This window comes from Toxorhynchites rutilus, chromosome 3 (assembly GCF_029784135.1).
Source record: "Toxorhynchites rutilus septentrionalis strain SRP chromosome 3, ASM2978413v1, whole genome shotgun sequence".
Lineage (NCBI taxonomy): Eukaryota > Metazoa > Arthropoda > Insecta > Diptera > Culicidae > Toxorhynchites > Toxorhynchites rutilus.
Genome location: NC_073746.1, coordinates 46,751,404 through 46,774,297, shown reverse-complemented (window position 1 = coordinate 46,774,297; position 22,894 = coordinate 46,751,404). Strand labels below are relative to the sequence as shown.

At 38.4% G+C, this 22,894-nt stretch overlaps 1 protein-coding gene across 3 annotated transcripts in view; it reads right to left on the bottom strand.

The window, feature by feature from the left end:
• Positions 1-18,931, bottom strand: part of LOC129775602 (epidermal growth factor receptor substrate 15-like 1) — a 30,954-nt gene extending 12,023 nt beyond the window's left edge. The window contains exons 1-10 of one of the 3 annotated variants that reach the window (XM_055780519.1): positions 18,848-18,931; positions 18,384-18,428; positions 17,509-17,745; positions 16,599-17,450; positions 16,388-16,537; positions 16,235-16,324; positions 15,598-15,639; positions 6,807-7,439; positions 6,559-6,747; positions 6,398-6,490 (exon numbers count right to left, since the gene is read on the bottom strand). In XM_055780519.1, coding sequence (XP_055636494.1) covers positions 6,398-6,490; positions 6,559-6,747; positions 6,807-7,439; positions 15,598-15,639; positions 16,235-16,324; positions 16,388-16,537; positions 16,599-17,450; positions 17,509-17,745; positions 18,384-18,428; positions 18,848-18,865 — 2,349 coding nt within the window. In that variant the 5' untranslated portion in view covers positions 18,866-18,931. Of the gene's footprint in view, positions 1-6,397; positions 6,491-6,558; positions 6,748-6,806; positions 7,440-15,597; positions 15,640-16,234; positions 16,325-16,387; positions 16,538-16,598; positions 17,451-17,508; positions 17,746-18,383; positions 18,483-18,847 lie in introns of those variants that run through there. The other 2 variants (XM_055780520.1, XM_055780518.1) reach the window with 2 other exon arrangements.
• Positions 18,932-22,894: the final 3,963 nt, after the last annotated feature.

The window sequence follows — 22,894 nt, the reverse complement described above, 5'->3', positions numbered from 1 at the left end:
CACTCATTTTCGGTTATATGTTCATGAATGGTAAGTAACAGAACACATTGTGATTCATTGGATATTGTCAGATTTTACCGGTTTGCCAAACACTGCAAAGCAATGTTGCGGGCAGAAATCTCTGTCGGAGGACATTCCATCGCCTCGAGGCGAGCAGTAAAATATCGTGAAGTCCGAGAGAGGACCGACAACCGCGAAAATCCGGTAATCTTGTTCAACAACGAGAATACATTTACAGTTGATCAGCTATAAATAGATAGTCGAGGAACACAAAAACCAAGGCCTGATCAAACATTCGACCAGCGTTATGGGGTTTGGGCTGGTAGCATCATACAGCAATAATATGAATCCGGTGTTCATTCCAGAAGGCGACAAAATAATCACGAAAGTAGATACCAGCTTTTCGCGTAGATACTACTTCCATGGGCCATACAGCTATATGGATCGAAGGCAAATTCAATCTTCTAGCAATATGGGGCTACTCAATTCGTTCCTAGAGATGGAAGGAAGAAAATTTACCGTTGTAGTCAGAAGCTATGTGACCCCTATCTCAATTCTTTGTGATATTCTAGGAGCGTTGCTCTCACCGCTGGAAAATACTTTCTTCACATTCGGTTTGAAATGCACTGCTCTTTGATCCCACTTTTAATCCGGAAATAATGTTCGACTTCACAAAAATCAATTGATCAATCGGAAAAAGTCGCCAATAAGTCAGCCATTCACGATTTATCAGTCATCTCTTGTTAGCGACCAATTGGCAGCGATAGCGAGGCTTTCCAAATGGCCTTTCTCAAGGCCAAATGTTTAGTTTAGTTTTCCAAATTGGCCATTTTAAAGGCAGAGAAAGTATGAGAGTCTGAAATAGCCTCTATAATTCAAATTATCCGCGGGCCGCAGGTTGAATATAGCTGATCTAGATCAATTATTGAGTTTTCAACAACAAAATAAATTGTACATTCCCAGATGAAGCCCATAAAAATGCCATATATGTTGTTCCAATCTATGTACTTCATCTATAGGTGTTAAATAGCAACAAAAGATTTGGATTTCACATCTCTTGCTCTCATAATCCCTACAATTGTATTATGGAATAATCCGTCAAATTCTAAAATCCCACCATTGCATTGGGAGGTGCATGAGGTGTGTTAGTTTGCATTGGTGCTGTGCTTTTAAATCGGATTCCTAGTTTTAGAGTTAAGCGTTACATTTAATTATTTCAAAAGTGTGCAACTTGTGATGAATGACTTCTGTGATATAACATTGTTACTAAAAGCTCCATTAAACCAAAGTAGAAAAGCAACATAAAATAACAAGAAATACTACAACACACAAACGCATGTTAGTTTTTAATTGATCGTTTTAATTTTTAGATGTCAGGTTGCTTTTCATAATTACAGAACATTATATTTGTTGCGCTCCACTGGCTGGTGGCTCTGTCTTCTGTATCTCTTCTTCAAGGTTAGTTTTATTTGTGAGTTTGCGTTGATTAATAATTAGTTTCATTAAGTACACTATTACGTTGTTTGACAATTTCCGGCTGTGTTAGTGTGAAGGGATGACGATGACGTTGATCCAGAAGTATATGTATGTAATCCAGGGTTGGCAAGCGGTACGGTTCGTTACATGATGCGCCTCTGTTCCCTACCATACCACACCGGGTTAGCACATAAATTAAATTACTCGGCTCTAATTGCTAATCATAAGTTTAGTTGTTTTGCGTAGCTAAGTTATAATATTTCCCGTATTGGTTTGTGTGCCGGTGGATAAGAACAGCGCTCGGGTTTCAAACGGTTGTTAACCCTGGCCGGCTTTTTTCCCGTAAGCCTTGTCTAATTCTAATGAACAATGTTGTCGGAATGTGTATGTATGTTGATAAATACGTCAAGGAACGCTTATTAATTGTATATAGTGTGTATTTCAGCTAAAAGAGTTAACGTATTGTTTTTTACTCAAGTTTGCATACCTGATAAATCCTATATATTCATATGTATAGCTTTTTTGATATTTAATACAAATACTGGAAGAATCAACACATGACTTGATGATGATCCGGACTCATCGATCACATATAATCTCACAATGAACAATGGGAAAAAGTGCGAATATATACCATCCAATTGTTTATGCATTCACATTGATAATTCGTTGAATGTTTCATTCGTGTCTTTGGAAATTATTGGACACTGAAAGCTTGCAAAACATATACCGACTAATAGACGGAAAAGTAGGATGAAATTCCGGAATGTGTTACTAACCTCAAAACAGAATTTCCATAGAGAAAATTTTCAAATCCTCGAAATGTTTGAATGCAAAATTAATCAACTGCTATGATACTTATTCCTTCAGAAACGATGTTTTTCCTGCCTAAATATTATTACCTCTAAATTGATTAGATTTTGTGTATTCCTCCGCAATCAACACTGTCTGATAAATATATATACGTACTTTTTTAAAGTTTCATAACAATAACTAAATCGACAGAGTAAATATATGTATGTATATATATAGTTAATATCTTTTTGGTTTGCTTCAAGTTGATCCGTGGTATCTTTGATTTAATTTATTTTCGTTCTTTGTCGTTCATCCAGTTTCGCATTAGTCGTTAGTCACATTGCTCGGGATTGAGTGAAAGTGTTTAAAACGGAATCATCACACAGAGATTTAGAAAAAGGTTAAATTAGATGTTAAGATACTTGTAGGGGATACGTACACCACAGCTTTTTTTTACACATGACTGATCCAATTAGCTTGCATTATTTCCGAGTTCAACCCTTCGCTCTTGGATTTGATTGACTGTAGACTGTCTACATAAATACATTGTTTTGGTTTTTGTTTAGTGGTGTCGATATTTGTTACTGAGTATTCCGAATTTAGTATGAACATTTTAATTTTGTTTTACTGGGGTTACGGATAAGTTGCTATTGTTAGATGATATTCACTGCGAAGGAGAAATCAAAAAAGACGAAAGACAAATAAATTGCGATGAACTGTTATTGTGATGACGAACGGAGTAACTTGAATTGTTTTACGCACAGCAATAACTACGGGATCGATAACATTGCAACCGAACATAAAATAAAATGTAAAAGCACGAGTGGATTTAAATTTACGGGTTAAAAAATGTATAAGTTTTCACAAGACCAACAAAATGATTTTCACGATACAACTATATTGCAATTGTAAAACTCGTTGAAATGAGATTAATGCCTCATCTGTAAAATCGGAATCTCAGGAATCATCAAGTTGAGACACCTTTGATAACAGGCCGTGGCAAGAAATTCCGAAAGATTCATATATTGACGTGAATTATTCAATTAAGAAAATTCCCCGAAAATTTCAGTAGAGATACTTTTTTGAATATTCTTAGAATAAGATTATAGTCACATTCAACGACAGAGCTATTGAATATGGTTGAAAAATCGAACATTTGAACGCTTTGAATAAACGAATAAAGCAGTCGCAAAACTACTAGCATCCAATCGTGAAAGATGAAGAAAATGAGTTCATTATGGAAGTCCGAAACGAAGAAAATCATGGGTTGTTTCAAGCTTGCAACGGGAATCAAATCACTCTGTATTTTACGAGAAACGATGAGATCAGCTCATTACCAACGATTAAAACTGAACGAACTACCAGATAATCGTTACATTCGTGCCGAAAATTGGGATAAGGCAACAACTTCAATTGTATGTTTTGAATGTCATGTTTTCCGAATCATAAATAACACTATAGGGTGGCTCAAATATCATAGGAGGAAGTGTACTCATGAACATAAATTTGAAATTTAACAGTTAAATATACAAATCAACCGAATGTCCATCTTATTCCCAATGTACGGCTTACCCACATGCAAGTTGCATATTTGTTGATTGTGACCCAAGTATATATTCGTGTTCGTCCTGCGTGCAACTAAGTGCACTTAGAGTCGAAAACCACAATACGTCAAAGATACCAGCAACAGAGAATCAGCACTAGCGTACAGAGAATTCAATGGGTGTCACACAAGTTGTTTAACAACACATTTTTTGCACACTAAATTCAATCATTGTGTAATCAGTTGTCTTGGTGGTTTGTTGTTGTACATGGCAATAATTACGCGGCGATGACGTCGTTGATAATTTCCCGCCCGTATAGTAGGATTTACTGTGTACGCAGTAGCTGTATATTAACATTTTCAGCAGTTGCTTGGAAATAGGAGAACGATTCTGAAACGACCCACAACCCAACCGGCATTTATACTCTCCAACTTCAGCAACTTGTTTGCTGTGTCTGTCGAGAGACACATCGTTGCGGTCTCGCTGGCCGAGGATTTGACTTTTTGTCTTTTGGCTCCTGTCTCATTTCCCTTTTTTTTCTTTCTATCTCTCTTTTCTTCTTTCTATCTCTCTTTTCTTTTTTCTATCTCTCTTTTCTTCTTTCTATCTCTCTTTTCTTCTTTCTATCTCTATTTTCTTCTTTCTATCTCACTTTTCTTCTTTCTATCTCTCTTTTCATCTTTCTATCTCTCTTTTCTTCTTTCTATCTCTCTTTTCTTCTTTCTATCTCTCTTTTCTTTTTTCTATCTCTCTTTTCTTCTTTCTATCTCTCTTTTCTTCTTTCTATCTCTCTTTTCTTCTTTCTATCTCTTTTCTTCTTTCTATCTCTCTTTTCTTCTTCCCATCTCTCTTTTCTTCTTCCCATCTCTCTTTTCTACTTTCTCTCTGCTCTCTCTCTCTGTTCTCTTTTCTCCTTTCTCTCTCTCTCTCTCTCTTTTCTCTTTTCTCCTTTCTCTCTCTCTCTCTCTCTCTCTCTCTTTCTCTTTTCTCCTTTCTCTCTTCTCTCTCTCCCTTCTTTCTCTCTTCTCTCTCTCCCTTCTTTCTCTCTTCTCTCTCTCCCTTCTTTCTCTCTTCTCTCTCTCCCTTCTTTCTCTTTCTCTCTCTCTCCCTTTTTTCTCACTCTCTCTCTCTCAACTTACTTTCCATAATGCAACCGTTGGAATTAGTCAGCCCCTGGTTAAACACCTTCCGGGTTAGCGTTTTTGCCGTTATGTTTTGCTTTACGGGCCTTTTCCTGGTCTTTGTGGCCCACTACATGTGTATGTTCCCAACTGTACTGCGCCAGCACCGAGTTTTTCGGCCAACTCCACGTCCGATAGTTCTGGATTCACCTTGAAAGCCTTTATGGCAATCTGGCGCACTTTCCGGTCCACTGCACCGTTTCGCCACCTTGATTGAAATAGACGGTGGTTTTGGCTATTTCCAACTCAGACCGTGCTTTCATTACTCATGTGCAGAAATAATTCTCTTCTTTCTTCTACCATAGCGGGTCAATTTAAGAAAACACCGGCTCTTTTCAATATTTAGGAAAAAAAGAATGATATGTGAACAAACTGCTTCCAAAGGTTCCAGAACCGACCACTGGGAGCGCTGCACTGGACGAAAAAGCGTTTCAGAATTTACAAAGCACTAAGAGCATGGCGAAACTGATATTCGCTCATAGTGAATGTCGTGCTCCGGCTTTGAACACGAATCAACCAGATCGACTGAAACTGATCGTAAATTATCAGCAATGTTGTATGGAACATGTTGCTAATCATATAAATATTTACGAAAAATTAAGCTTCATCCTCATAGAACATTTTTGAGCGCCTTCTGAATACTTTCCGAGCATAAATTGCGTGAGAAACACCATTTTCAGAAGATTGAGGTTTCCTGATCCAGCTAACTGTTGTCAAGTTGTCTACGATTTCCATGGAATACGGACTCAGAACATTTCAAGCACCATTTTTGTTATTTACAGTGATCTGGAAAATATCTCAAGTCCCCTTGTAAAACCCCTTTTAACCATAAATTAAAAGCAGTAAAGTTAAAGTTAAACTTTTGATGGTCATTACGAAATAGTTCAGCATATAGCTAAAAGTTATATTCTGTTCCAATATGCGGTCTTTCTTCGGTAATGAAATGTTAATAAATATTCTTTTATGTTAATAATAAAAAAAAATGCAAAATCAAGTTCCTTGGCGAACTGCAAGACTTAACGAGAGTATGGTGATGATGAATCGTGCAAGTAAGAGAAAATTAAATGATGAGAAGTTGTTACGATTCTACTGAAATTAGATCTACGAAGGATAGTAAAACACATACCATTAGCACTGATTTTATTAGCATTCAAACAACTATTGCTACTAGTAATACCATGCAGTGAGTAAAGAAATAAAAGTTAAAAAATAAACAACAAAGGTATCAACGAAAGATAATGTTAGTACAGCGGTTAAACTAAAAGCCGATAGAAGTCGGTTAACATATGTGCTACAAGAAAAAAAAACAAAGTATGCAAACGTGTAGCTAACATGCGCTACATTTCAAGTCCACCTAGGGGTTGTGCCAACGCGAAAGATAATACGATTATTGCCAATCACCTTATTGTCGAAGTCAGCAAAGTTGGCGAAACTGCCTCCGCTGCTATCGCCAAATGCGTCCGATGATGGTAACGGTTTCGTCGGCGTGGGACCCTTGAACACGAGGTATATTGCAAATGAAACTACTCAGCCGGCACGATAGAATGACATTGAAAACATACCTGGAGAGGTCTAGGCGGGGCTGGACGAGGTGGAGGTTGTTTTGCCTTCTTAGGGGGCAACGCAGGGCTTGGGGATTCCGGTCGAGGTGGTGCTGCCGATTTGCTAGGGCTTGGGGTGAGCACCTGACTAGTAGAGGTTGGTGCGTGTAGTATGGCAAACGGATCACAACCAAACTCGTCTTTGGAAGTCTGCAAGAAATAAAATCATGAAAAATGCGACAATCGTTGAAAACCCGGTTCAAACATACATTTGCAGCAGGTGGTTTACTATCAGCGGCAAACGGATCGGCCACTGAAGCAGCGGACGAAGCAAACGGATCTCTTGTTTTGGTATTATCGAACGCAGTACCAAAGCCATCGTCGAAACCGGAGCTCTGGAATCCGTTGCTCGTGTCAAACTGTGCGGTGAATCCATTTGTTTTGAAATCATCCCCAAAACCAGTTTCGCCATCCGTCGCACTGAATCCGTTTGCTTTGTTATCGCCGAATGGATCCCGCTTGTTTGCATTTTCCACCTCTTTCTCTTCGAGTGCCTGTTTGGCACTTCTGAATTCGGGCTCAATCTTCAATGAATAATCCGACACTAGAATAGGATCATTGGCATCAATCGCGTTGCGGAACATAGCCAGTGCATCGGTCATTTGTCGTTGGTACTCCTGAATCTGAGTAACCATTGCTTTGACCTGGCTAATCTCGAGCTGGGTGTCCTGAAGTTGAGACGTTAGCCGATCTACGTCTTTTGTTGTGGAGTTATACTCCTTCTCCAGCGCCTGTTCTTCATCTTTCAACTTCTGCAATTCAGATCGACGCGAATCCAGTTCACCTTCCTGCTCCTTCAGCGTTGCTTCCTGCTTCTGGCATTGTTCTCGAATTTTATTTACCTTAAAAGATTAAATTTGTTTTAAAATGGGTTGGTTAACCGTTCCAAATCACACATTCGTATCGAACACAGACACACCAACCATGGAGAGGAAATAAGAATCTATAGGGTACAAACGAAAATACCAACAAAAAAGCATCGTACGGAATCCTATAGCGTGAAGGAAGGATGTTCAATGTAGCGGGAAGTGGGTTGAAACAGAGAAACAGCTGGCCTTTTAGAAATTCCAGATTGTGACAGCAGAAATATTTGTATGATTTGGCTTGGCCTTTGAATACTACATATCGGATAAAGTAACAATATTTCCATACAAACTAGCACAATGATCTACATCAATTAGTTAGATAATATAATCATATTTCATTGAAACTATTAGCTTTTAATCGTCAATGATTTCGTATCGCTTAAGCTTTTAGCGCCAGCATCTTCAATATCGTCTTGATTTGACAGCACACCAGAGTATCACAGAGTTGATTATTTCACTCTCTTCTTTAAAGCTCTCTCTTTGAATGTTTCAGATACAGGATTATTAAACAAAAAATTGTCTGACCATTCTATCATTTTACCAGGCCCGAAGGCAGTTTCAAGTTGTTGTTGAATTTGAATGAATATATTTATTTGGTGTTATTTAAATACTTTGGCCCTTACATGACTGTTTTTTTTTTAATAATGTTACTAGTATTTCCGCTAAAACTAAAATAACATAAAACTAGTACATACACTGAAAACTTTTTTACGCGACTAATGCGCGCGCGCCAAAAAGATCGCGTTATTTGGAGCAAATCGCGTAATTTCAAGAGAATCGCATAAAAAAGAATCCAGTGTATTCGGCACAATATTCGTTCAAGGTTTTTCACCACCTGCAGAAAATGGGTGAGTCTATTTCATAGAACCAGAGTTGCACTGTTTCACTGTTTAGTCACTTTCAGTTGACGAAAATCTTGTTCGAATGGTGACTGACGTTGTAACGTTGTAACACGATGGCTGTTGCTGGACTTCGTCAATACGTTTTGGCCGATCGGGTAGACGGTAAAATTGTCCATAACGAATTGATGATTATCGCAGATTGCATTTTATCTTGGTCGAGCGAAGCTTCGAACTTCGTTTCGGTTGTTGTTTCTTGTATTTATTGAAGTAAATACTATGTCGAACACGCGATACCGTGTGGGCGATATCAAATCATCTAAGTAACGGAATGTATAATTGGCCAAAGCTGGAACAATCTCTACATGCTGAAATAATGAAAATCTCTACATGCTGAAATAAAGAAGATGAAGAAATCATCTTCTTTGAAATTTCTGCCCGGCATCCAAATTCACGTACAGTAGAACCAATTGTGCAGTAGCCGTAATCGCTATGTAACAAGCTTCCATTTTTTTACTTAATAAACCAACGCACGTCTATATGATTGAGCAGTTGACTTCGATTCTGGGACGGAATGCGGTGTCTCAAATCTCTTCGGTTCTTAGTGACGTTAAGCAAGGGTGTTTGAAAGAGCTCGTTCAAATGGCAGGGGCACATAGAGGGGGGTAGTTATTTGAATTTTCATTTTGGACTTGGCCGCTTCTGCAATTCATTCTGAAGTTGGTCGCTTTTGCAGCGAATTAGAACTGCAATATCGTATTATTATGGACATAACTATGGGGTTTTTGGGGATGCAAATTAACAAAATTTCCTAAATAAGTAAATGATTTTTGGAAAAAAAAATATTCTTAATTTTTATTGAGGAACTCAAATATTTAGACGAAAAAACTGAATAATTTCAAAATCAAAAAGGGTTTGAAACAGTTTTTATTAGATTTCGGCACTAATAAACAACCAGGAACTCATACTCTTGTGAGATTATCATATTCGACGGGCTCACACATTGCTCCGTGATGTCCCACCTCGTGTCACTCTTCTTCTCTGCTTCCTTAATGCCACGATGTTTTTGTAAAAAATAAAACAGACGTCAATCTCCCAGTTGAGCCCAAAATGTTTGTTCAATCAATTTTGAACATCACCCAGATTCAGAGGGTTTACAACAATAGCTGGGACCACTGTCGAAAGCTTACTTTTCGCAATACATCTCTTAGTCTTTACAACAGACTTTCTCGCTCTAACCTTCCCTTGAATCAGCACCTTCTTATTATGCTCGGTTATAAAAAATCTCTTAATAGGGTTAAATTTGAAGTGCAATTGTGCAGGGGTTGGAGGAATGTATTGCTGGTACTCTTCCAACTCAGATTAGTGTAGTCTCTTCCCGGCTTGAACACCGCTCCTTCTTCTGAGAGAAAACCGTTGAACTTTAAAGGCTGAACGAGGGTCTCCAAGTTTTTAAATTTTTTCTCAATTTAGGAAAATACACGGAAAATACAGGAGGTTTGAACGAATGCCCGGGAATGGGGAAACGACCTCCACCTATTTCAGTTGATTAGGGGCGCACCGGGTCATTAAATATTGTAACATGAACATCATCATTGTATTTTGATTTTTGCATCCAGCCACACATCTGAGGACAGTAATTCCGGCGAAATCGGTATTATGTAGCCTATGGAAGTATTTATCTCCGAATAACGGTATTGGTGCTCTCCTCAAGTGTAAATAAACACATTATTGTAATTACGGATATGGAGATGACCGGTTATGAAACTCACTGGCGAGAGGATTTGGCCGGTTTTGCAGTAAATCATGATTTTTAAATGCGTGTTTTATAGAGAATTGATGAATTTTGGCTCTGTTTCTCACTGCCAATATTTAGAACAATGTATCCAAGGTCTGAAAAACCGAAAAAACGAATTTCTCAAATTTGAGAAGTTGGCCGGTTTTGCAACAAGACACCACAATTAAGACAGTAATCATAATTATTGTGAATTGATGATCAAACGAGGGTTTATAGAGCAGCCGCTTCTGCACGATGAGATCAGTTTGCTTCGGGTCTTCATCCTGTTGAAAGTAGTAATCACGAGGGAGAGCCAGTTTCTGCACGGAAGACTGCAGGTTCTGTTTCAGGATGTTCAATTAAGTCATCTTGTCCATCGCCGAATCGATAAACTACATGGTTCCAGTTCCAGAAGCCGCCATTGTACCATACATTAGCGGACTGTGTCACCGTTGTGTTTTACTGTGGGAATCAAACGCTGAACCTGAAACACTGAACCTGGTTTCTTTCACACCATATGTTCTCTATCCGATTCAAAGAGATAGGTTTTCTTCTCATCCGTATAAAGGACCATGTTCCAGAACTCTTTGGTCTGTTTACAAACTTAGCAAACTGTGGTCGTTTTTCCATATTCACCTTTGAGATGAAGATTTTTTTACGGGCAACACGACCTCAAGGTTATTCCTGTATGATACTCTCAGGACGGTGTTTGCGCTGACATGTCTTCCAATGATGCCGGCTACTTCGGTAGTCAATTTAGCAATGTTTGTTTAGGGTTCTTTGGAAATGTTCGTACAATTACCCGTCCATCACCGTTTATGTCTTCTTCCCAGGAAATTTTCCATGATTCTTTCGTATTTCCATTTGTTCATGACTTTCTTTACTGTTCATCGTACAACAGCTGCCATTTCCCGCAATGTCTTTCCTAGACAAGTCTTACTTGTTATCATTGCACGTGCAGCAATATCTGTTTCTTTCCTCTCGCTTGCCATTTTGATAAAAAAAAATTCAAACATCAAAAAACAAAAACTACAGGGTGACAAAAAAGTCCGGTCACACAGGAAAATCTCAATATTTCAAAGAATAAGAAGAAAATCTTAATCTGGCTTTCATAGCTTTATTCAGTAACTCATAAAGATACTTCACAGACGATATCTCGGAATTACACCACCTTTCTCTGATCAAACCAGCTTCAGACGTCTCGGAAAGTCGTCGCAAGCGGCGCGCACGTGCTCCATCGGCATCTCGTCCCAGATTTTCGTGATAACTCGCTTGAATTGCTCCAAATTTGTTATTTTATAGTCGTTCAGCTTCGACATCATGTATCCTCACACGAAATAATCCAGTGGATTCAGATCCGGAGACGACGGAGGCCATTCATTCTTCGAAATGAAATCGATCAAGTTTGCCTCACACCACGCCTGAACAACCTTTGCGGTGTGGGATGGGGCGCCATCTTGCTGGAAGCAGTAGTAATCGTCTTCAAACAATAGTTCAGCTTGAGGCAGAACATTTTTCTTCAAAACCGTGTCCAGGTAGTACGCTGCGTTGATTTTGACCCCTTTATCGATAAAAATAAGAGGCAGTTTACCTCTCTTGCAAATGGCTCCCCAAAACATCACTGACGTCTTATTTTGGAACCGGGAAACGTTCAGCTTGTCCGCAGGAGCTTGCTGGAGGCTCACACTCCAAACTCGATCATTTTGGCGATTGACTGTTTGCTCCAGAACGAACAGCTTCTCGTCCGAAAAAATAATCTCGTCATCTGCGCGCCAACCGAGCAACTCCCGCGACCGTTGGTACCTCTTGTCCTTTGTAGCTTTGGTAACCCCATGAACCACCTGTTTTTTGTACGGTGTAAGTTTTAAATCCTTGCGCAGAAGCAGGCAGATTGATTCTCGGTCCATTTTAAGGTTCCTGGCCAGCTTCCGTGCAGATTGGGCGGGATTCCGGCGAATCAAGTCTCGTATAATCTTTTTCAGCCTTGGAGTTCTCACAGACCTTGGTCGTCCATATCGTGCCTTGTCCTCGGTGCCTCCGGTCTCTAGGTACCGATTTATGGTCCGGTACACGAATTTCCGATTGATTCCGAGCGGTTTTAGGTGTTTGAATATGTGTCTGGGTTTGTACCCTTTCACATATTCAGCGATAACAGCTGCTCTTAACTCTGCCATGGCTCACAACTCAATGTTACCAAACTGCACAGAAACGAAACTCTGCCACTTTGGGCAGCAAAGTTAGCCCTTTCATTTGACATATAGATGGCACCAGAGAGATGCAACGTGTAGGCTACAGGCGACCCCAAAAAAGTGTGACCGGACTTTTTTGTCACCCTGTAACACTGCTCAAGCAGTGGTTGAGTGTTGAGATTAGACGTTGACGAAAAAAGTCCCCTTATTTCGAGGTTTGTTTGTTTTGAGAAATTTAAGATGTACACTCAATTTTGCGATGCTTCAAATTGCGATTTTTTTCATCTTTTAGAATTAAAAAATTAGCCAAAAACTTTTCGCGGAATGTTATTGCGCGTATAGCTAGTTGAATGTGTGAGTAATTAATATGCGTCAAAAGAAACAATGTACTAAAAATATTTTGTACCAAATAGATGGAATGTACCGTCAAGTAGCACGTGTACACTTAGTTTTGCGATTGACTGTACTTGGAGAAACTCATTCGCCATCAAATGTCACATTTAGATGCGATATTTTGTCGAGTTAGAGAGGTTTTGGCCGGATAGCCGGATATTCGACGGGTTACTCCATGTAACGACAGGTTACATAAAGCAAATAAAGCGTTAAATTTTAGAAGATGATAGATACATTCTTCAATTCAAATTATGAATGAATTTTTTTTTTGTACAGAATAAATATCCGATTTATTGTGTATCATGTTTTCTACAAGGAACTTTTTTTAAATAAATCGTTTACTTTTGAACAACTGGACCGATTCAGATGATCGACATATCAAATTGAAGCCAACGATCTTCTTTGAAAAAATATTAGATTTGCGAAAAATTTAGATCTTCGTTTTTGTAATTATTGATCGTAGTAGTTTCTCATAGTTTTCTCGGTTAGAGATAGAGGACGCTATATTTTTTTATTTTTTTCTTGAGAGCTGATATTTACATAACATATCCGAGTGCACCCGTGGCCGAGTGGTTAGCGTCTCACATTATCATGCCGGGTGTTCGAGTTCGATTCCCGTTCTGGCCGGGGGATTTTTTCGTCAAAGAAATTTCCTTCGACTTGCACTGTTGTCACGCGTATACTAGAGCTTGCCCCTCGGAATACATTCAAGGCGTGTTATTTGGCTTAAGAAATCTCAACTAAGTATTGATAAATGACGCTAGTTAATGCACACGTTGAGACGGCAAAAGTTCCACAGGGAACGTTAACGCCATTCAAGAAGAACATAACATATCCAAAAATCAAAGATGTATCTTTTTTCATTTTTTAGTTAATTAATTAATAATTTTTTAAATTTAACTTGTTTTCAGTCCTCGTTAAATATTCCTATGGGACTAAACTAGATCTATGCGAATGAAATCCATTTTTTTTTTCGAAAGTGTAAAATTCTTCAATTTTATGTATCGATTATCTGAATCGGTCCAGTATTTCAAAAGTTATGAAATTTTTGAAAAAGTCATTTTTGGAAGAAAAAGGAAAAAATAATTTTTTGGACCATTGGTTGACTTTGAAAAATTATTTCTTAGAAACGACAAAAATCGCATCTCTGATTTTTGGATATGTTATGTAAAAAACCTCAACTTTCAAGAAAAAAAAAATAGCGCCATATAGTCCAAAGCCATGAAAATAACTTTAAAAAAATATAATCAATAATTACGAAAACAAATTCAAAGTCTTTTGCAAGTATCATATTTTCATAAAAAAATATCAACTAATTGTCTTTAATTTGATATGTCGATCATCTGAGTAGTTCAAAAGTTATGAATTTTTGAAAAAAGCCTTTTTTGGAAAATGACAAAAAACTGAGTTTTTCAGACCACCCTCAAATGGGAATGATCAAAATTAGAATTGTCTTCAGGGATCGTAATCTGAAAGGGGGTACACTTGCTTCCTTACATACAGAAACTATTATGACCGGTTACACTTTCACTAATATGACGACTTAAATGTTAGGCTTCATGGTTTTCAATGTTTTGTTTTTTTAAAGGAGTTTAACCGGATGGTCATTCGTCCCTGCTATAGGCTTCATGGAGAAGTGTGTTGGGCTTTTATATGTTCGAGGTTATTCCGCATGTTCCTGCACCAAAGAAGTATTCGGACAAAGACTAGACTGCACAAAGAACACCGAACACACTAGTGTTATGATGGAAACTTGTTATTCATTCATCATAATTTTCCACTGGTTAATTTTGAGTACTGTTATAATTTTAAGACGCGAATGACCCATAGGATTAGAGAGTCCATAATGAAAAAAGTACTGAAAGTTCTGACATGTCAATAAACACATCTTGTTTTTAATTACGTGTGAATGATGTCTATATATCTATTGAGCTGTGATTTATCTTATGTTAATAAGATTTTTTTCTATTATCCGGTATGCGGCCGAATAGTAAATATTGGCCGGATAGACCGGATAACGGATACCCGTTTCTACTATATTTTTTTCTGCCAAAAAAAATAGAACAGTCCACTTTAGTTTGGGACGTTCAACTGAACTAGACGTGTTTTTAGGTGAAAATAAAACTTTAAACTTGCTTTTAACCATTCACATCACATTATTGTGATGGGGTTCTTTTGTGCAATTTGCAATTACTTACAATCAGCTCAGAATACTACTACCGTATGCATATGAAACTGGAGCTCATGAAACAAACGGTCGTTATTTTTTGAAATATACCATTCAAAGTAATGGTCATTGGATGCTGCACATTTTTTCCAGCTTCAAGGCAATTTGTGAATGCCTCGCCGACAAAATCTTTGTTCAGAGTAAAAGTCGCACATTTTCGAAAGAATCAAAGTGCCACTCAGCGAGTCCCATTGATAAAAACTAACATTATATACGAATTGGAAACGATTTTATCACAATGATTTCCACAGATTAGATATCTGAAACGAACCAGCCCAGGAGGCTGAAGCTCTCAAAAATAAAGAATGAAAAAAAAACAGATTGGATATTGTTGATAGATGTCAAAAACATTAAACAATTACGATCGATATGAGCTTTAACCATTTACATTGGTGTGTGCGACTTTTAATGAGAGTATTTATCTTAAGAAACCAACTAGTATTATTTTCCTAATCCACCAATTCTAAAAAAAAACATATGTAAACAATTTTACGATCAGACAACTGTACATTGTATTCGGTTGAACACATTCCCCTGTTCGCCATCTGAATCAAGACGATACTAAAGCCGTTTTCTTTGCCAGGATGTTTTCGAAGAAACAGGATGGATGAATTAAAGGAAAAAGAAACCGCACGTGTACAAATGATAATCAACTAAACAATACAAAACAGAATAAAACTTACAAAAATAAAAATCAACCAAAACTAACCTGCACTCTGGCACTAGCAATTGCAGTATCTACATCAACTTTCTATAGTAGGGTTTTCATTTTTGTTTGCACAAGATGCATACAGTTTTAGAGCAGTTTGGTTCAAGTTCAACACACCGATGTTATTGCAAACCGTGCCGTGCCGTGATCGCGACATGTCGGACATAATTGTCATAGCACCACAGAAACAGAAAGCGCGCACACCGGGAAATATTGAGTGAGGAAGATTACGGTTTAAAATAGAGTTGCGTTACAACCCGTTGCTTCCGTTAGTTTCGTTAGCCACTTATGTTCTATCACAAGAACTTTCAGCTTGTGTAAAGTGTTAGTGTGATAATACTGGTGAATTTATCGTCATGCCGTTAGCAACATTATTAGATATTAGCGTTTGGTTAGTGATACAATTGGAAATTTGACGAGTGAATTCGTAATTGAATCAACTGGTTAGCGTATGCATATTGTGTTACGTTTATCTTCGTAGTATTTCTTCAATATCACAAAATGCTTTTTTTTCAATGAGGTTGCGAACGAAAAATTTGAATAAATTAAAAACAAATGAGGTTAAATGCAGTTATTTGTTGTCAATGGGAATTAAACTGATTCGATTTAATCAGGCTGTGTAAAAATAACCACTTACCTGATTTTTGAGATCGTCGAGACGTTTCTGTGCTTCACCTTTTTGATTCTCCAATTGCTTCAATGTGGCTGTTAGAGTGTCCAACTCACTCTAAAATTGAAACAAGAATGACCCTTTGTGTACGTAAGTTAAAATACTGCGTTCACTCATTACCTGTAAGCTTCTCATTTCTCCGCCCTTTATTCGAACGTCCGCTTCCTTCTGAGCAACTTCTTGCTCCAACAAACGTCTCTCTTTCGCTAGTTCTTCAATCTCTTTTGAAATCATTTCTAGTTCTGGGTTACTATAAGTCGGTTTTGACTCCTGGAACAAGTTTAAAACATTTCTGCATAATAAAACCAAACTACCAATCATCGAAACCTACCGGCGGAGCAATCATCGAGTTCTTCCTCAAACTGGGAGGAATCATATTTGGCGCCAACGCCTGTGGCGGATCAATTCCTTTTTTGGCTCGTTCTACGAACCACATTGCCAGACAGAATTCCTCCAGCCGCAGCTTTCCCGACTGATTGCTATCGCAAAGGGCCCAGATGTGGGCGAGCACGTTCTGTGGTAGGCCGGACTGGATAAAGACCTCTTTAATTTCGTGACCGGAAACGAGCCCATCTCGATCCATGTCACTTTTGTTGAAAATTTCCTCATAACGACAGCGTTCCAGCGTTGTCACGACCCACGCGTTACTCGTGACAGTGGCATCGACTCCGGTTGGAATGAGTGGTATAAGCGGAGCCGGCGGAATAACCGGTGGAGCAGCACGGTTTATGATCGGAAGGGGTGGAACCACTGGTGGAGGTGGAGCGATGTCAGTTGGAAAGTTTGCTACGAAACCACCATCACCATTGCCGAAAGCGTCGAAGCTGTTGTCGTTAGCGATGGCTGCTGGAGCGTTACGTTGAAGCTGAGGTGGTAGAACTGCAGGGATTGCACGTTTATCCAGTGCTTCGTAAACTAGATGCATGGCGACGCAAAATTCGTGTTTATCGAGACTTCCATCACGGTCCTGATCGGCCAAATCCCAAATGCGACCAAGCGTGTCTACTGGTAGTTTCGAATTCATCAAAGTGGTACGCACTTTTGCTCCCGGTAGCAATCCACTCATCGGACCGAGCGATTCGAACAATTGTTCATACTGTTGTCTCTTCTCGGGTTTCATTGACCAGTCTGTGTTTTCTGTGGAAACAAGTTTAATCTGTGCCGGTACCTTTGGAAGATCTCCCTGGAAAAGATGAATGTCAGATGATTTGACCATCAATCTAAGTGTATCAGCCACTTACCACTTTGGGTGGCTTTTGAAGCTCTTTGAAGATGTTCTTCATATTTATGTCCGAGCCTTCCTGGGCCAGCCCAATCAGTTTCAGTGCAACGAAGAAGCCTTCTTTGTTGAGGAAACCACGGCCATTCGGATCTGACAGGTCCCATACCCGACTGAGGACAACGTCGCTTAGTCCGGATTTTTTGAGAAATTTGGCCGCATCGAGTGCTCCGATTTCATTCGCCTCCTTCGGGTCAAGCTGTAAATATTAACACAAACCATGTTACTTCTGAAGATTCAGTTACTATCCATCGAGAAATAAAACGATGGAGTGTTGGAGCGGGGGCGAGAGCGAATGAAGAGGAACAAAATATCAATATTATTGATTTTCATGCGGTTTCGTTTGAATTTTCTCTCGAATGAAATAAAGTTGCAGACAGTTGCGAGTAAGGATCAGTGTTGCCAGAAGAGAGAATGTAAGTATATTCTAATAATTGACTGCCGAACAATACCCTCAAGAAATCAAAACGAGAAAATAGCACTCTATTCGATTTTTATTCCCAATCAATAGAAATAAACATCGAACGTTTCGATCTCTTAAATGTAAAGAATGTAATTTGACTTTTTTCGACATCAAAAATCTAAGTTCCTTCGAGATCGGCAACGCTTTCCCAGGATGAGAATTTGGATAGTATTTTAACAAAAGAAACCACAGACAGATTGGGTGAGCGCGGGTGAAATGTACAAATTCTACTACAGAATCGTATTAGAATCGAAATCTCTCGCAGGATTCAACATGCTCTCGCTCTCCCCTTCGGAGTACTCCAAATGGAAAACTTTCTTACGTTGCATTTTTACGCTTCAAAAGTGGCAGACTATTTTTTTCCAATAACCTACCTGTTTGTAATAAGCTTCATATATGAGTATGTGATCACCAGCGATCTGCAAAGAATTCATCCAATCAAAACATTGATCTGTCATGTTCACCTCGATTCTTTTCGGGGCGTTATATTATACGATTCGAACAACAAAAACAAGAATCAAACTCCTAACGAATATGAAATACAAAACGGATTATTTTCCCGGAAAAATCACAATCCAGTAAGCCTGTAACAGGAAATGTTACGAAACGAATGTATTGTACACGGACGACCTGGATTCACTTCGGCACTAGAAGGAATTTTCTTCCTTCCTGCCTCCAGCTTCTGATAAGGATTTCATCCTCAAAAACACTTCTTCTCGCGAATTTATTTTACGAACTCCAATCGACTAGCATTCACACATGTCCGAAGTACAGGTTCAAAAGCTATTTCGCTCCTATTTGAATCGATTTTCACGACAAAACAGCAAAATTATTTTACCTTGATGATATCGGGCATCTTTGACTTTTCTGAAAAATATCGAATTTTTATGAGTAATGATGCAAGCGAGTGCCGTCACGAGTGAGAACGAATGAATGGCGCTGCGAACGCTTGGGGGGCGAATCGGTAGCTTCATTTTGTGTATGCCGCAACGGCCAAAATACGAGTTAAAAACAAAGCCGTTCATACCCTAAGCGTAAGAACACACTGGACGGCTTCCCCGCGCGGATTTTGCAATGACAGACCGCCGCGGGGCCTCGATAATGGAATGTGAATGAGATAAAACACACAAGGCGGAGCGGGTACGGCCGGTTCTAAAGTCACTGTTGTAAGGTTCCTCATTCTCTGCGGTGGCTCGATGGAATTGATGCGCCGCAACGGTTTTGTGATAGTATTAGTGTTTATGCGGTGCACATGAAGCAAGGTAATAGTTAATGTACTATCGGTGAGCCAATACGTGAAAATCACTCTGCGGTCATGTAGCTGCGGATTCTCGAATACTACCCAAATTATCGAGAAATGCAATATTTCAGACGTGTGCGATCAACTTCTTTCTCCCTCTCGCTCAGGTAAACATCCCTCTTCCGTTTTCCACCATTCTATCTTTATATACCTCCCCTCTAATCCGCTTACTGTCCAAACAGTTGTACCTTGTACCATAGACTCGTCTTGCATCCGTCTATAAAAATATGATAATGGCCGCTAGTGAAGCCGTCGAAAGCCGCTGAATGTGTTTTTCATCGAGCTCCTGCTGCGACTTGTCATTGCGAGAATCGCGCGGGAGAGCCGTCTAGTGTGTTTCCACGCTAAGTGGTGCGGACTCAATCCACTTCATTTTCAAGCAAATTCATGCATTTTTTCAAGCGATTTCTTGCAATAAATTCTCAGACCACCAGAGATGCCAGATTTACATATATGTTTGTAAATTTACAGACATATCTGTAAAATACTTTTGACATGGGGCTATGTCTTTGATTTTTATATAGGGGGTTCACTCTACAAAAAATATAATGATTCATTAAGTGTTTTCAAACGCATAATACTCAAAATCGTTATTGTGACATATATTGTGTTATATACCATTAAACAGGAAATTTATCCAGTATTTTATTGCTTGAAATAAACAAATATAGCAAAACAATTTGACTATTAAAATGGTTATGTTTTTTCGATTGCACTAACCACTCGCTTTCCTCCCCGACGGCTACATTCGGGCGTTAGCTCACAATGTGAGTCGGGCGTATCACAAGCTATTCTCCATTTTCGAACAAACAGGCATTTATTGTTGGCAGAATCAATGAAAGTATAATCTTGGAAGATAGTTTTACTCTATTATCCTCAAAGTTCAATCAATTCGGGCTCAATTAACGTCTTTATCGTGTAGGTCTTGCTACTAACAATTTATGTGATTGTGGTCAAGGATTTCTTAATATCGAGCATGTTGTTTGGTTACGTAAAAAATACAATAAATGAATTTAACTGGCTGATGATTCAGAAATTCGAAAGGGTACACTCACGCATATCAGATTATAACATCTTGAGTAGTCGCGATCGTAATATTATGTTCTCTATATATGTCTTCCTTAGAAGCTCGAATGCACTTGCCCATTCTCCTTTCCCTTTTCTATACTTAAGCAGAACTCAGCATCCAATGAGATCAGTTCACTACAGCAACTACACGAACTTCCCAAGAGAGCACCCAATAGGATACTCAATATACATCACCTGGCCATAATGTTATTACAACCCCCTACAAATAATGGTAACGTGACAACGAAGGAGTAAATGCTATTATTATCCTTAACACATTTTTGTAGTCATAGATTTACTTGGATTAGGCTTATATTTATGAAGATCTTAACTATTTAGACTTGTGTTTAAAAATGATAAATGATGATGTGCACATTATTGAATTGAATGTGGTTTTGGATTCTACCACGTTATCTCATCTAATCCGTAAAGGATACAAGTTCAGTTTCAGGGCTTCCATTTGGTGTATCCAAATAGAAAAAAATACAAATTTTGAACAATAAAAAAAATCAATTCAAATGCAATTACTACACACAAACACAGGCCTATGTCAAGATCCCGTCCGTGCCCCTAGGCTCAGACCCATCAATGTTTTATTTTTGTTGCAGACTTTTTGGATATAACAATATTTCACAGGTTTCTGAAAAATGAGAGGCTCTACCCAGCAAACATTAAATCGTATAATTATGCACGTGCCAAGTCTTACAAGAAATCCGAATAAATCATAATCGCATATAATATCAATCAAAGTATGCATCGTGTATATTTGAAATCGCATAAAATGTAAAAACTCGATTTTATATACCATTATCAAATTAAGTCGCAATTCGCAACATCAATTTTATGATGTACATTGTCGTAAAATATATTTAATCCGCATCATATGCGTATATTACACTGATGCAGTTTGTGTGTCGTATAAGCGTATAATTTAAATCGATTCAGTACTGTAGTAAATCGTATTGCATGCTGAAGAAAATCATGAAACAGTAAATCATATTAGATCCTAAGAAAGAACATTTTACATCATATTGAAATGTCAATGAAATGCTGATGCACTCGAAAGTTTTAACCGCTGTTGAATTAAATTTCAGATAGCCGCGCGATACAGCTGGTGGATGATAATTCAGACGACCGGAGTTCGAACCCACATCGGAGCAGTTTTCACCAAACATCAATCTGTGCCATTTTAAACATTCATATTCTACTCCCAACACAAGTCAATCAAATAATTATTATTTCTACAAACATAAATACTCATATATAAAAATGGCGATTTGTGAGGCTATAATAAACATTTCACGAAAATATTTTGGGCCATTTGTTTTTGTTTCTATGTCTTTAATAAATCGTATATGAGTATGGCAAAAGTCGTATTTGGTGCTTTGACAATTCATGAATATATTCATACTAGATCGCAATTCAATTTCAACATAATCGCTATTATAGCCGGTCAAAGTTGCATATTCATCCAAACAAATTCGGTGAGCATTTGTCATGTATGTATATGGCCTCCACTTTTGCATGCATATGCCAACCAAATTTTAGGGCATATGATGTTATATATACGCTTGTTATGCGATTTAATGTTTGCTAGGTATTCATCAAATCACAATATTTTACTCACTGTATGACATTTTTCATAGTTTTAATACATAAAAAGTTTTTATATTCAGTTTATATCAATACACATGACGTTAGTCCTATTTTTTGAGTCATTCATTATCATTTTGCCGCCCGGCGTAACGACAGTGGTTATGTGCTCAAAATAGGTCGCACCGCAGTGATGTCGTGAGCATAGCATCGCTCAGTGGCCGATGACAGTACTTCGTATCTTTTGCATTCTGTTGGTGTTTTGTTCGGTAACAATAGCCTGTACACGTCCTTGTACACAAACCAAGTAAACCGAATTAGCGCTGCCAGCGCCCAGCAAATCATTTTCTAGCAAATATGCGGATGGCACATGTTGCTAATTTCCTTAAAAATGACTCTCCTAGAGGGGTATCTTTTGAGCAAACGACAATGAGTTGATTCTCAAAGCCCTAACTGAACATCTTTGAGAAATATTAAGATTGACTACATCCAAGCGATAACGGAGACCGTTTCTTCCCAGTCCTTAAGCATCCCTTCAACCTCGCACTGTTAGCCTATATCTATCTATATAAATAAAAATGGAGGCCAAATCTATTCGTAAGCGGAAAACCCGAAAAAGGGATGGTTCGATTTTAGCCTTTATTTTTTGTATTCATCTCTTCCCGTAGATCAATATAGTGGAGAGCAAAATCGGAAAATTTTCGGAAAACTCTGAAGGAATGTCGGAAAATTAAATTCCCATATGACCGAAAATTACAGCGTGATAAGCGTTGTTAGTCCATTCGATATTTGCGCTAGCGAAGTTGATCTTTGTTCAAAAGTGGAAATGGTTTTTCAGGCGAAACAACGAATTCCCATATCTTCTATCTATCCATATATCTATATAAATAAAAATGGAAGGCCAAGTGTGTTGTTAATCGCAAA